The 16,548-nt window shown below is 37.6% G+C and overlaps 1 protein-coding gene across 3 annotated transcripts in view; it reads right to left on the bottom strand.

Annotated features, from left to right (window-relative positions):
* The window catches only part of INSC (INSC spindle orientation adaptor protein), a 127,171-nt gene that overhangs the window by 17,204 nt on the left and 93,419 nt on the right, over positions 1–16,548 (bottom strand). For all 3 annotated transcript variants that reach the window (XM_030949570.1, XM_030949572.1, XM_030949571.1), the window contains one exon: positions 646–817. In XM_030949570.1, coding sequence (XP_030805430.1) covers positions 646–817 — 172 coding nt within the window. The remainder of the gene's footprint in view (positions 1–645; positions 818–16,548) is intronic.

Below are 16,548 nucleotides of genomic sequence, written 5' to 3'. Positions count from 1 at the left end.
AGAATGCTTGAATGAAAGCTTCTGCTATTTGAGAGGGAGGGAGCACACTGCCAGAAATAAGATATTCCTCTCTTTAGAAAGCAATGAGAAATGTAATCTTGTTTTTCTAAAGTACCCTCACTGGCCCAGGTTAAGGGAAGTCTTGCTGCTACCTTTGGCTCACTTTACCATGGATCAGAGACCTAGACAAGAAAGACAGATCTTTCATTTTCTTGTAACAATACCCATAGATTATATGACACTCTGCTTTTCCTCTGAATTATGATACAGATGCAGATGTAGTGGTGAGCTTGAGTCCAAGCAAGTTTGGAAAATACAACAGGCATAAAGGTTATCAGTTCTCAATATTCCTCTTTTACAGACAAAAACCAGACAAAAGGATGCTTTGCTGAGTCCTCCTTGGAGGCTCTTGAGATAGAGTTTCACACAGATACTATTTTTACAGATATTTATAAATTCTATTCACATGAGGCCTGGAGTAAAAAAATATTATGTAATTGCAGAATTCTCTGGTTCAGAATTTAAAATAGTTATTTTATCTGTTAAGGGAAGGGTGCTAAACATTATTTACGGAATATTTCTAATGAAATTAGAAATATTAACCTGTTATTTTAACTGGACTCAGAAGTCCTGTAGAAAACTTACTGACAAGTGCTGTCACAATTTCTTCCATATTTTCCAGGAAGCTGCTGAGATGCTGAGTGAATGTGAGATGTGGAGATGTGATCTGGGCAATTACTGCTGCTGCTTCTGCATGCGTGGCTTCAGAATGGCTGGTATCAGTGAGGATGTCAGCCAGGCACAGTATCCCATCCACCTATGGAGAAACAATAGGTGGAAGTTAGAAATACTATAGGAAGCACTTTTGCAACCAAAGATGGTTTTCTATTTGTCTTTTCTTGGCCGTGACTAAACTACTCAATTTATTTTCAAAAATAACTTAAACTTGGTGGCCTTTGTGTCACAGGAAGTTTCAGTTTAGCAGCTACAAATGAGTTCAGCATATGAGTTTGTTGTCCTGCCAAAAGTCTTGCAGTTCCTTCTCCCTTAATGTTTCTGTGAAATCAATTTTGGTCCAACAAAGTCTTCTCGGACAGACATCTAAAGTTAAATATAAACCCAAAAATAAGCTCTGATAAACAAATATTAATTGCTACTATGCCTCATTTGAGCTCTACTGCAAGACTCAAACCTCAAGGTGCACTAAGGTCTAAAAGACAAATTTTTTTGCCACTTTTCCCTGAAATTGTCACAAAGCCATCACAGGATCAAGAAGAATACTATTAAGATGACCCTGGCCAAGCTGCTCCTGATGAGCTTGCACAGTACTTGTATTAAAGCCAGGTCCACACATCCCTTGCATACTTCAGAGGGAAACAGAATGATGAGAAACTGACTTACGTTTATGCTTTCAGAGTGTTTGAAGTGCCCTTACACAGTTCAGGCAGATAGATCATATACACACATATTGGTTTCAATTATAGGAGGCCCACTGGCACAACAAAAGACAGCAACAGGGCACATCCATTTGAGACATTGTGAACAACAAAACACAGCAAGGAAGTGTTCTCTGTGCGCAGGGACACAATCTGGGAGCTTTCAAATTAACAGCAATGTGTTTCTCCCCATTTAACATAGCTCTGAATAACTTATCACGTGTACAAGCAAGTAGTTAGACCATAGGATCATTTAGCATGTGAAAGGCCCCCAAGATCCCTGAGTGCAGTCTATGACTGACCCCCTTGTCAAGCAGACATGGCACTCAGTGCTGTTCAGTCATGGTGGCTGCACCACCTCCCTTGAGCAGTACATTCCAAAGCTTGACAACCCTTTTCACATAGGAATTTTCCTGATGTCCAGCCTGAACCGTTCCCTGGTGCAGCTTGAGGCCACTTCCCCTTGTCCTGTCAACTGACTGCCTGGGAGAAGAGGCCGAGCTCCACCTTGCTCCACCCTCCTTCCACTGAGCTGCACAGAGTGATAAAGTCTCTCCCCTGAGCCTCCTTTTCTCCAGGCTAAACACCCCCAGCCCTGGACACTTTAGAGATACAAGGAGGAGTTAAGGAGGCTTAGTACTGAAATATGCTTCAACACTCAAAAAAAAAAAAAAAAAAAAAAAACCACATTTGTGTTGCACACCCACTCTTAGCTCTGTTGCTCAGACTGCATTCTCTGTCAACTCAAAGCTTCCTCAAAACATCCATGTTAAGTCCTACCCATTATCTTCAAAAAGGGTATCTAGCAAATCTCTTATTCTCATTTTTGTTATTTATTAATACAGAATGTTGAGTTATCTTAATTACTTATTCTGCAATGGGCATGATTTAAATTATTTGATAAGTACTGACAGTTACCGTACTTTATGAGAAAAGCTCTCAGGTAGATAGGAGTAAAAATTACCTTCTGTAAGATTATTCACTGGGATGGAGTTTTTAATAAGAAATAGACTATATAATTGAAACTCTAATAACACAGACAAATATAAAAGAAATTATATCTCTATTTTTCCCCAGATCACAAATGGTATTTATTGTAGAAGCTCTAGCACTGGCAAAAAGAGAAAGAATAAATTTTCAATGTTGAACTTTTTCTTGACAAGCTTTCAACATTAATCTACCTACAGCAAAATATTTCCTCCTAGTTATGACAGAATTCTACAGCTTGAAACAGCAGAGTCACATAATTCACTGGGCTTCAAGGTATATTAATAGATCTCAGTGTCAAGAATTAATCTATGTCCTCACAAGATGATTTAGTACCCAAAGTGTGCTAGACAATATCATATGCAAAATCCCACAATTTTGTCACCTTGAAATCTCCCCAGATCACACCTTGTCTGGGGTCCAAAGGATGTTAATAACAACAGGCAGTATAAAAAGTTAAACGTATTCCGAGACATTCAAGAAATACTTCACAAGAAAGTTCGCCTAAGATCCACTTCAGTCTTCAGCTCTAAATTTACTGGTTAAAATTCACTTGGCCTACTTATATTCAATGCCCTTGACAAATGACTTAAGAGTACTTTTATGCTGTTTGAGAACAGGTAATGGCTTATGAAAGACAGGTACAAGTACATGGTTAGATTTTTCTATCACCAGTAATTGTGTAAATCTACATTAATGATAGGCTTCTACTGCTGTACTCAAATTTAAATCACATATTTGATTTCATTATTTGCTAAGTGATGGGTTTTGGAAATTGGGAGTAGCTGAATTGAGAATAAAAAAAGCAGATACAATTTTATTCAACTCAGAGATAAATTACATATTTTGGGTCTGTGAAACCCAGCACTAGTTATTCTCCTTCCTTTTCAGAAACACGTAAAATACTAACAAAAAAAATTCAGCCTAAAATTTTCTCCATACACTTTTTCCTTCCATCTTAAATACAGAAAATAAAATAATTCTACTTCAGCAGGCAACCCCATTTATAAGTGTCTAGCAATAAATTTTAAAATGACAGGGGAACAATCTAATAAAAGCACTTTAACATCCAAAAAGAAATTGCTGCTCAAAGCATTTTTATAATTAGGTTTCACACTGAAAGGAACTTTGGATGGTTGCCCTGTTTTCTGTTTAATTTTGGTGAAGTAATCAGCTAAATGTCAAATCTGTTCATCACCTTGGCAATACAAAAGAACCAGTTAGCCAGATAATGCAAACAAATGAATTCCATGAATGCAACAAGATGCTGTGAAGCCCCTGCGTTTGAGGAATGGTGTTCAGTAAATGCTTGATCCCTAATATTTCAGTATTGATAACTGGACACATGCCAGCAACCTACATCCTTATGAACATAGCCCTGTTGTAGAAACTTAATCCAAGTGACAAAATAAATGTGTGACCATGTTACTGCATAGATCAAGTCTTCTGAAAGGAAATTATTTCTTTTTTTCTACAACAGGAATAAATGAGTTCTGGGGCAAAAGTCTTGTTTCTTCAGTATACCTGTCCTTCCTCCTAAAAATATTAAATAAAACTAGGCATCTGTTAAAGATACCAATACAGAACTTGGGATGAATTGCATTAAAGACTTCATGATTTGAAATATTACACACAACAGCAGTCTTAACTCTCTGCTTCCCACAAGGGGGTTTAAGGCAGTTTTTCCACGACACTCTGGGAACCAAGACCTATTGCCTTCCTTTTAGAAATGTCTATGTTCATTTGTATAAAATGCTGCTGAAGACCTTTTCTCAAATTTTCCTACCATTCCTGTTCGCTCACTTCACATTCAGATGATCACTACATATTAGTAAAACTTTGGTCAAAACATTTTTTTGCCTTCTCTGAATTGATCTCCAGTCATTTAGTGAGACCAGAAAATCTTACAGGCTTCTGTCAGCTGATTTCCCACTGTGAATTCCATGGATATTACCATCAGCCCAAATCTGGGTGCTTCTGGTAAGAACAGCCAGCAGATTTCAAAGCAGTTTTACAGAAGAATAAAATGAAGATGTTGAGATCCAGAGGCAGGGCAGCAAATGTGGAAACAATATCACAAAGGGGATTTTGCCTTAAATAATCTCAGCTTTCCCAGAAGAGAATTTCAAAAGCAGATGCTACACCCAACAGTCAAGAACTGATAGATCAGAGCTGTGTGTCTTTCCTTTCACCCATGCTATGTAATAACACCTCCTACCTGAAGCTAGGACAGGTTAAATGTGTGGGTGAAGACATGAAAATTAGTGTGACAAACCAAATATATAAACATGGATGAAAACCCAAACACATCAAAATTTATAGGATGAGAAAGAGGGTAACTGACAAATAAGGCAAGGAGGGAGGATTATAATATTCATCCAACAAAACCCATGTATTTTTATTTTGATGACCCATTACTGAGTAATGCAATTTAATGAGATGATATAGTAACAAAGTGATGTCATTAAAACACTCCCAAATAGAATCCTTAATAATCCAAACTACTGCAACAATTCCATGGCAGCAGCAGAGACCAGTGAACAAAACTGCAAATTTTTGAATTTTTATAACAGTGGCCATAGCACCTAATTTAAAAGCCCTGTGGTGTACACCATGGAATAGTGTGTGGCTGAGTAGAGGCTGACCAGTTCCCAACTCAGTAGCTTTGAAACTTCTGTCAATAACTTTGGCTTTCTATCTAAGCTGGCAGTGAGTTGTGCTTTGGTTTGCAGCAACTTTGACTACAACTTCCCTTTAAAACTGCCTTCCTTCAGATGGGGTCAAGCTGATGAAGAGGTATTTGTCCTTTCTGACGTTTACCCACCAAGGAGAAGTGTAAAGTTGATCTAGGAATATTGTTATGTGCATAAGAGAAAAGACATTTGGCGGTATCAGCTTGAAGGATGCATGAAATGTGGCAATGCCTGAGTAGCAACTTTACATCAATGTTGCAGGGAGAAGCAAAGTGCAGAGCAAGATGAAATAGGAAGTTCCTTACTCTGGACTGTCTAGGAGTCAAAAGATAAATCCTGTGCAAACCCTTTCTCACTATGAAACCAAGAGGAAGCAGCCCTGCACCTCAAAATTCACATTCCTCAGCACTCAGAGATGCTCTAAGTCTGTTGCAGATAAAAAGTACAAGTGGTTGTCAAAGAGATAATAGAGAATAAGTCATTTTACAGAAAGGATGGACAAAATCAGTAAGGTCAAAATCCAAGATAAGACTTCTCTCTTGCCTTTGCTTCAAGGATAAGAGAATAGCTGGCTTTGAACTCCCTCAATATTGAGAACTGAAGATAAAACAGTCTTTTAAAGTATTTTTGTGGTTGATAAAAGAAACCAGGCACTGCACTGCTATCAGCCTAGCAATATTCACATATCCCCACTCCCACAAATCACAGCTTCCATTGCTTCAAATTACTCCCCACAAAGGTAAGTGAAATACCCAAGGATAAACTCAGCTTTCCTGAGCTATTCCTCCAACGTGATATCCCTCCATTTCTACAGGATAAACCCTGAGTGGCTACAAAGGGCAGGAGAAGAGACTGCAAAGGAATTCGCTTGCAGTTATGCAGAAGTCACTGTAGAGCAGGTAGGTGTTCACAAAATTGGGTTACATTGATAAAACCACTGGGGAAACCACTGGTCACAAATGAGCACGATGGTTTAGGGGGGAAAGAAAAGACATTTGCAATTACCCTTGTACTCAACATTTGTTACATTTTCTTTCTCCTATTCTGTCAGGCAATCCCAATAATGACTATGTTACATGTAGAGTCAGAACCCTGTAAGAATAAGAAATAACTATTTATTATCCATATTATGATATATATTTAAGTAAGAACTATTTATTATATATATGATAAAGATTACATATGATAAAGATTAAATTCTTGAAATTATGCGACACATGACACCAAAAGTTTTCTCAGGTTCTTCTGCCCTACATTTTTGAGGGCTGGATACACCAGCTTGTTTTTAAGCTGCAAGAATCTATTCCTATTTGTAGGGTTTTCTTGGTATCAGCATCTGCATTACAAATTCCAGAAAGTACATGCTTGTTTCTTTTAAATAATGGATAAGGCTTTATACATTATATTTTGGGGTCTGAAATCCATTAAAATGAAGCCACACAGACCCTAAAAAGGACTTGTCAACAAGATGAGAGGAACTGTCAAGTGGTGTACAAGAATGCTGAACAAGATACGGGGATCTGAAGTCTGAATTAAGGAGAGACCATACATTAGTAGTTTGCACATAGCCCTCATTTTTATTTACCCTGGGGGGTCACAGTCTGAGAACAGGAAAAACACCCACCTCAACTACTCCTATAAACAAACAGGGGCTCTGGGTTATGTGTAGCAGGGCACTCCAGAAAATGAGATGTGCTCCCTGAAAAAAATATGCACCAGTCATCTACTTCTAAATAAATAATGTCACAGACACTTCATGGTGTGAGGGTAAATTTTCCAACACCTAGTGCCTGGCATTTAAAAACAAGAACACTCTTTTAACATGTTTGATTACTTTGTATCATTTAGGTTTTGGTGTGACACCGTGGTTTTTATTTTCTAGCATCTCTTAGTGTAGCTTTTCATGATTAAAAAAAAAACTCATGCACATTGCATTTTTGGAGGACCCTCATTTTATTACGATAATGAGAAAGGGTCTCTATCCAAAAAGAGCAGCATGGAGGTCACAGCCACTCATTATCACCTAATCTAACTCTTCAGAGTGTGTCTTTCCTCTCTCAGGAAAAGTATCTGATAATCTTCCTGCTAGAATTCTTGATTTGTTCATGTCAAAAATTTGAAACCTTCATTATGCTGCAGATTTAATTAATAATGTTGATAATCCCTAGTTTTATTATTACTATAATTGCACATACAATTTCTCTCATTAAATTAAAATTATTGACCAGGTGTATAGCATTATACCCCGACTTTCACACAAATACAAGCCTACTCTATTCTCAAATTACAACAATGGAAACACCACAGTAGAAAGCAGAGTTACATTAGAGAGGTAGAGAAAGTGAGCAATGGACATGCATAAGAGTTAAAAAAAAGCACAACATCCTATTTTAAAGATGAGATTTTTGCAAACTCTTTTAAGAAAAAGATCCTTCTGCAAACAATTTTCCTGCATTTCTCATATCAATGGTGTCAGTCAATTTAGCCTAAAAAAATCCACTCTCTAAAATGCAAGGCTTCTGCAGTATTTCAATCATATGTACACTAATCAAATGCACTATAATAGAAGAATATTTGTATAATGTAATGTATTAAATATACACGGTAACTTGCTCAGAAAAATGGTTTTATGTCTAAATTCACATAGTTACCAAAACTGACTCAGTGCTTTACTCATAGTTCTCCTCCCAAAATTTCTGTTGCTGTTAAGAACAGTGCTATGAGGCACCAGGCATTAATAGAATTGTTTGCTACATTCATTATTTCACAATGGCTGTTCAATTATTTTAATAAATTATTTTAAATAAATTAGCTCCAGAACCAACCATGGATGTGCCAGATTTTTATTGGCAGAGACTTTTTACAAGTAAGTTATAGAGTTTTATGATACCCATTTATAATGAAAACACTCACAGTACTTTTGCTATAAAACCTTTAGTGAGCAACTCAATAAGAGTTCATTCATGTTGTAATAACAACAGAGGAAATTGCTACCCTTATTTCAATAAAAAATTCACAAAAAGTGAAAAAGGGATAGTTTTCATCTGGTGAGAAATGATAGAACTTTATTGGCCACAGCAGACCCAAGTTATTTGGTCCTAAGATTCCTCTCCTGACAGTTTGGTAAATCTCCTTGGATCTCCTGCATTGATTTATGTCTATGACTGCAGTGGCAATAAAATAATTTCAGAATTGCTTTAAGCCTAAGAAATTCAAGTTTCAGATCAGCTGTTCACATACAGTCTTTATGAGAAGTCAGAGGTCTACTAGGAGTCCTCAGATAAAGTGATCTCAGATGTTTTTCTCTCCATTAGCACCTTCCAGTGCTGCTCTTTGGTCAAATACAGTTGCTGCATTGATTCTATATTAGAAGAAATAAGAACAATCCTAAGACTCAGAGAAAATGGAATATTTTTACAAGCTGAATTTTGATTTTTCTTCTACTCAATATTCTTTGCTGCCTTAACAGGTTTCAACATAAAGAACCCCTCTTATGAAGAATAATAAACACATACATTCAAAGTTAAGTTAGTGTTTGAACTAGGAGGAACAAAACCACAAATTTTGTTACCCTTTCAGTAGAGATTGTTCTTTCAACATATAAAAATCCAAGGATAAGTACCATACAGCACCTTGATACAGGGGCAGTTACATTCTGCATTCAAAATCGTATTTCCAAGTCAGCTTATTTTCATAAGCTGATCTAACATCAGAAAAACAGGTCAGAACTGGCTGAAATTGAATTTACCTAGTGAGCAGATTCCAGCTTCAATAGCCCAGGATCTTCTCAGGGTATTTTGGATAGATAAATGTGGAAGTGTTATGTTATGGCAAAGATAAAACCCCAATTTGCCTTATTTTAGCTGTTTATTTTAGATCTGGGAAAACAAATATGTTGTTTAGGAAAATCCCAAACACTGTTCTGATTCTGTCATCCAGTCACTACCTGTTTTTCTAATATTGTTCCTAATCCATAAACCAGTTTTCTCATTCTTAGAAAAATGCAAGGGATGTTATGGCAGAAGGAATATAACAACTACAAATTACTAAATATTAGTATTCCCCAATAACACACAAGGCTCACATCTCATAAGCAGTAAAAACTCTCATTCCATACTCCAAACCAACTGAATCCCCCAGATCAGTAAAGCTCAAGTCTGGACTACAAATTTCACATGACCAAGCTGCATTCTGCCATCTGCCAGTCCATAAAGAACAGAAGAGCCACCACAGGTCTCCACAGAATGCTCCTGGCTTTCTCCTGGATCCAGGAGAGCTCCCAGGATGAGGATCTGTTCTGGTTCACAAGGAATCAATGATAACATAACTGGGCATCTAGAAGTGATACTAGAAAAGGGTGACAGCTAGGATTCTGAGGTATATACACATCATTCTGAAACCACAGCTACTGAATCCTTTAGGTCAAAGAATGTAACTTGAAATCAAAATATACCAGACTTTTAGAAAGAACTCAGATTCGAGGCATCCAAAAGAAGGAAAATGCTGTTTTGAAGGACAGTGCCTTCCTAGAATGAAACTGTGCTTTACTGGACTTTCTCCTGAAACTTGCCTTCTGTGCACTCCCCATTCCCAAAAGCATTAACAAACAAAATCTATATCATTTTCTAGACAATCCAATCAAGAATTATTCAGACTGTAAATAAAATATATCAATAGAAGTATTTTTCCAATATTTAATCTCTACAGCTGACAAAGAACAAAAGGAAGAAAGAACTGTGGGCATTCCATTTATAAATTACCATCACGTCTCAGAGTACAAATATGTCCAGCTTCACTGGGCAGGAGGCAGAGTCCTGGTCACATCCTTCTCACCCTTAGGAAAGTGTAACAAGCCAGAACTGCCACTGGAAGAAATGATAGCAACTGGTAGGCAAAGGCCACTACAAAGTCTGTGCTATGTCTTTCCCAATATTTTTTTACCAAAGATGAATTTAGCATATGAATTTAACTTTTTTTTTTAAATTTACTGTGACTGATGTCAGATGAGGAAAGTAAACCATATAAAACAAGATTCAACATAAACAAATTATACCAAATTCAAAGCCAACAAGGATCCTGGAGGAAAAAAAAGAATGATCAGTGCAAATGACTTATAAAAATATCCTCCATGTTGCTTATAATTAGATTAGTAGCCTCCAAATTAAAAAATCAGGCCAATCTCTCATACATACGAGAAAGAGATGTTCTAGTAAAGATCATTCAAAACTGTCTTGAAGTGAGTCTCTTGTGTGCTAAGAACTGCTGGCTCTCTCCACAAATAAAGAGCATGCCTCAGGCTCTATTTCACCAAAAATGTGTGAAAAGTGCCTTGCAATCGAGGCATATTAATGATATGACAAAATGAAGGTTTAACATTCTTTAGTGAAATTAGGCGCCATCAATAAGTCCTTGCACCTAGACCTAGTTAAGCTAGAAACTGTTCCACATCCCATGTTGTCCCAAAAGTAACTCCAGGTATTTACAGGTAAGAATAGTCTCAGACTGCCTAGGCACTTAGGTGTTCAGTTCACAACATCTGCTCTAAAGTTCTGTATAAAAACCTAAACAGCAGTTGTTGCACTGAACACGTGGGCTTTTGCTTTCAAAATATTTATAGAATTGCCCATTTTTGAAGCAACTCTGTACATAAAGCAGTTGAGATACATACAAGGGAATACAGGGGAGAGGGCTTGCATAGGTTTTGGGGTTTTTTTAATCTGAATTTGCCTAAATTGGTAGCCAAATTTGGGGTTTTTTTAAATGAGGTTTCTGTCATTAAAAACCCAGTTCAAATTGCACTGATATTTTAATGCACTAGGTGGCATAATGTTATTAATATTAGAGAAATTAAATGATTCACCAGCACCCAGATACTTTGTTGGATAAAATTAGCCTATCTTTCTGCCACATAAGAAGAGGCTACCCTTCATTGGGGTTTTGTCTGACTATGATTTTTACTAACACCCATATCAAATACCAATAACATTTATTTCCATGTTGCTTCCCATCAAAATAACTTCCATGTTGCCAACAGCAAAGATTCACTACAAACTCTGGAGATTCATTAGTCCCACCACTGAACAAAGATATTTCTAAAGCAAGGTAGATCCAAAACACCTTTTCAATGATCCTTTCCATGACAGAAAACTTATGTTTCCCACTCCTAATGCACAAAACCTGCAGGATATCTCTGTCACCTCCATTGCCAACCCCCATAGACAGGTTGCCCAGCAGCAACAGAGATGCTGGCTAGCTTTTTATTGACACTCATGGCTTAGATCCTTAGTTGTTTTTGGGAAGAGCAACTTTAACCAGAAGTAAAATACAGGAGTCGCTACAAAGATGAATGGGCAAAATAAATGGAAGTACTTATTCCAAAACCCTAAGGATTTTTAAGGAAAGTGCAAATGTTTTTGTTCAAAATAACCGGCCACAAACCATTCTTCTAAAAGGAAAAAATAAAAACACCAGCAGTCTAATCAGTTGGCTTTTAATGAGTTTTAACTGATCTCTCTTAATTCAATTGTAAATCTTAGAATCTATGTTACTGAAAAGGTCTTTGACTGTTATATCCTTGCCTCTCTCCCTCTCTGTTATTTTCTCTTTAATTTAATGAAGAAATACTAATTATTGGTACAGGCTTACTCTTCTTTTTAGGACTAGAAGGATCAGAAATCAGCACTCATATCTTCGTCAAAAAACAAAAGAGAAAAAGAAGGAAAAAAAAGCCAGTGTCATCTTGACTTAAAATCACTTCCTTGCCATTACCACTTTCAGCAATTGTCATTCTTTGTCTTTTGGTGGTTTTTTTTCTGTAAGAAAAATCAATTGTAATTACATGAGTATGTCTCAATTACCTGTCCTTTTTTTTGGGCTGGATGTCCTAGTCTGATTAATTGGACTTCTCTGTCCTAATGTCTTCTCCAATGCCCCAGGTCCTAAGTGCCTTACCTTCTTCATACATTTTGTGGCTTCATTTTTACTGGTTAATACAAGACATAAATTCTTCTAGCAGAGAAATGTGCCAAAAATTAGATGCAAGTGTGTTATTTCATGTTTAAAGAAGCTTGAAGGGAAGATGAACCAAAGGGGAGCAGCAAACAGAATTTTTACTCAGAAAAACATCAATATCATTAATACACTGCAAAGCTGGTAAAATAAAGGTGCAGGGTGTGTTTCTCAACCTCATGTGATACAGCCAACACAGAAATCCATGGGCTGGAAAATTCAAACACCACCAGTTCCCTGGGGCAAAAATCATCAAAAATCCTTTTCTGAGTGAGGAGAAAAGCAATTTGTCATGGCCTTTAAATACATAAATAAATGTGGCTAACTGGAGCAGGAAGTCAGTCATGTGTCTTCATCCATGAACATTTCCTAGGTGAGATCCTATGACTTGTAACCCAGTTCTTCCAGGACACAGGATGAGACAGGAGCAATCTTTAGTAACAAAAAGGTGACTTATGCCTTCTAACTACTTTTCTCAGAACAAATCAGGTATCTTGCTCAAAAATAAATTACAAACCTACTCTAACAGCTCTTTTGCCTTCCCTTTAGTTATAATTGCTTCCTCAGCCTAGACAGTAGTAAAACATCATGTTTGGATCCTCCATGAGGCTCACATTACACATCTGGGGGAGATTCTTATTCCTGAGTGACTTCATTTTCTTTTCATACCCTGTGCTATGATAAAAAATGAAGATAAAAACTTACTTACCTACGGCCACATGGTATGTGGATATAGGCCATTACAATAAGGCTACTTATTACCTTCAAATGATCTTTCCTTTCTCCAGAAATTGAGTGTTTCTCAGACTGAATAATAACCTGATCAACAGAAAGTCCTGGAAGGTGTTTTCCTGCATCCAGCCACTCTTTGCAGATCTAGACAAATTCCAGCATGGACAAAATGCCAAAGCCTGTGGTGCTTATAATAAAATGCTAAAATAAATGCAGAGGGCAGAGTGTGTTAAAGCAGTTAAGGATGGACAATCTCTAGGAACTCAGATCATCATTCTAATTCATCACATTTTTGGGATCCTATGAGTAAGGCCTATATATATCAGGAACTGAAATCTGAGCTCAACAACACCTTGTGTGCAGGAACATTATTCTAATTCACTCCATTCTCTTTAGCACAACGTGTCAGCTATTCCCAAATCCCTGCTCATCAGAACTATTCGCAATACATGATCCCTGGGAAAGCAATAACCAGAAGATGACAAGTGCAGATAGCCTCACTCCCCATGGAGCAGCATGTTGACCACCCATAGCAAATAATACATTCTTTACAGAAATCTGATAGACAATTATTTTGTAACATAGGTTTTTTTGAGGTTGTTCTGCTTACAGCTTACTATTAGTGCCCATTTATTTTAGTGGTGCTGCTCTTAGCATTACCTGAATTTAAAGCTTGAAGACATTTTTCGCTTGATAATTCCTTCCCTACCCAACACTCCTGGCATTCCTCCTGTTCTCAACTCCTCTCTCATGCACCTTACAGCCTTTTTAGATTGAAACTGAGCAAGGAGCTATGCTTTCATTCTGATCCCTCTTTTCCCCCCTGCACACATCCTGCTCCTCACATTCTCTCTAAGTTTCTCAGGCTGATGCTCTCAATATCCAGGCAGTACTCTCAGGGCAGTAGGAATAGAAGGCATTTTTCCCCACTCCCCCAAGGATGCTCTTGCATTAGATGTTGCTTAAAGATTTTAATTTTTTTTTAATTAATGCAGTTAAGGCAGAGGGTCTATCCTGTAGGAAAACAGGCCATCCAGGTTTTTATGAACAGATAAGAAAAGCTAAACTGTTCAGATTAAAAGCCTGCTTGCCATGGCTTACCTTGATTTAGGAGGATGCTTCAGTGGCGCACAGCTTTGGTCCCCATAAACCTGTCTTCCCAAATCCTCTGCTGCCTTCCTAAACTCAGGATAGGTTTGGGCAGACCATACCGAGGAGCAGCACAAACTTTGCTGTAATTCCAGTCTCCACTGGGTGCCACTATTGCATAGTATAATGTGCATTTACTGCGGGGAGTCAACAGCCTGGCAGAACTGACTTTTGACTTGGACTTCTCTGTCGTGAAGTTTTCAGACCATATGTGGAGAATTATCACTTGGTTTTTATGACCCTAAAACACCACGTGATAATCATTTTAGCACAGAAATACGAGGATGATTTAATTCTTCCTAGATCACTACAGCTGAAAAGCTCTAATGCAAAAGTGCTCAGATTCTTTCCTGATTTTGTGCTGGAATAAGCCTTTCTGCCCCATGTGGGGATCTCTTCCTCCATGCTGACTGATAATCAATTTAGGCCTCTATTTTTCCCTATCTTTTTTAATCTCACTGCAGAGGGCCTGGATTAGATGATCTTTAAAAGTCCCTTCCAGCCCAAATTATTCTATTGCTCTGTCTGCAGCTAAAGTGCTTTGATCACAGTTTAACCAGCACAAGGGTAAAACCCTACCAGTGTCATCTTGACTTAAAATCACTCAAGACACCTTAAAAACACTGACTCAGTGCTCTTAAACTGTGTGCACATCCCAAGGATGGCAATAACACTGAAAATACATTATCAGCGAACTTTTAAATTAATAGCAATCAAGTATTAGTTTTGTGGAGTGGATTTAATTGCCATTTGATGGTGCATGGATATCCACAACTTGATAGATACCATTCTGGTGATTTGAGCTGTAATCTAAAAAGACTGAAATTTAATCCTATTAATCACTTTTTAAAATCATGGGCAGACAATTCAATCACCTTTGGTCTATTTCACATTATCCCTGTTCTTGTATTTTGCTTTGTTTCCTTTTCCCAGACCTCAAATAAGTAACTAACTAAAAAACTAAGTAAGATCAACTAATATTATATTAATAATTTAAAATATTTAAATATATACGTTATATTAATATATTCAATAACCTATGTAATTAAATAAATAAATATTACACAATGGATACTTTGAGAGCTTACAGAAAACATTCAAAATTCTTCCAGGCAAAACACTGCTACACAGAGATTTTCATGCCAGCCTCCCATCCTGGAATGATTTGTTATCCTACTCATTTGGCAGAGCAGACATAATCACAATTGCTTCAAGTTGCTGAAGATGAGGGAAGCAGTGTCTCAGTGTTTATGAAGTCTACTTTTGTAACTTGGTCTTTCCTCTCACCCCTCTCAATACTCATAGACAGTGACACCAAGAAGTACAGAAATGACTATAGACACTAGCCTTTGAGAGGATCTCTGCCTTTTCTAGCAGAGATCAAAAATACTACCTTGAAAATCTGCTATATTCTCACATGGGTTTTATTGCAAACAGAAGCTTGGGTACCTCTGCCCAATATTGGTTATAATAAAAGAGAGATGGGCAAAAAAGAGCATGTAAGTGTTAATCTGGCAGTCTAGACTTTTCTAAGGCCTGAAGATACAGCAGCCAGAGAGAACAAGACTATCCAATAAAGCAGGAAAATGAACAAAAACAAACAGCAAGTAGACTGAATCTTAATCTGACCCACAGTTGTTCAAAGCCAGCTAAATCACTGGCACCAGCAGCTAAACAGATCTGTGGTGCAGGTCTGGAGGCAACAGGTAAGACCTATGCCCTGCAGCCTGGACATTCCTGCACTGCTGGAGGCCCAGAAGAGGCTGTTTGTGGCTAAGGAGAAACATTCATTTGGCAAGGTAAAATAATAAGGTCAAGAAATTCACCCAGGGCAGGAAATAGAAACACCTGCAAAAGAAGATGGGGACAGAGGCAGAATTTCACTCTATTAGAGCAGCACTGCTCTAGGGCTCTCTCAGCATTCCAGCTGCTGTTCATGAGACATGGCAAACGCTGCAGGAGTGACCATCACCCATGTGGTTGCCTCCATTATGCCTACCTACTAAATCACGTCGAAAGGACAAAAGGACTATTTACCTGCTCTTTAAATGGATCTGTGTCTATCAGGCATACCCATGAGGACGTGAAGGTCACAGATAGAAAGAAGTTCAGATTTATAAACCAATTTGTGCTATCAAAACCTGGGAAATCCCTGTCTTTCAATTAACAGCTGAACTAAAAATTTCTGGGTAGGAGAGTCCAGTCCCACTTTCAGCAATTTAGGACACTTTCAGGAATCTAGGATGTGTATGGTCTTTCCTACCTCACCAACAGGAAACTGCCTGTGCACAATCACCAGGAATACTTTCCCAAGGGGACTTGTGCTGCCTTCAGAATTCTTCTGGGCAATTGTCGGGGTATCAGAAGGCTTTAAGCTCAGCATAGCTTTCCAATTTTATTTAATTTTTTAGGGTTTGATGTTTCTTTGTTTTAACTTTCATTTCTTTCCCTTATTTTATAAATTGTAGTTAATCAGGGTCTCTGACCAGTAAAGCTGAGGATTACCAGACAATAGAGTGACCACGAAATTATGTCCTCACAGG

This window comes from Camarhynchus parvulus, chromosome 5 (assembly GCF_901933205.1).
Source record: "Camarhynchus parvulus chromosome 5, STF_HiC, whole genome shotgun sequence".
NCBI lineage: Eukaryota > Metazoa > Chordata > Aves > Passeriformes > Thraupidae > Camarhynchus > Camarhynchus parvulus.
The sequence above is the reverse complement of the archived record's forward strand: the minus strand, read 5'-3'. Positions and strand labels throughout refer to the sequence as shown.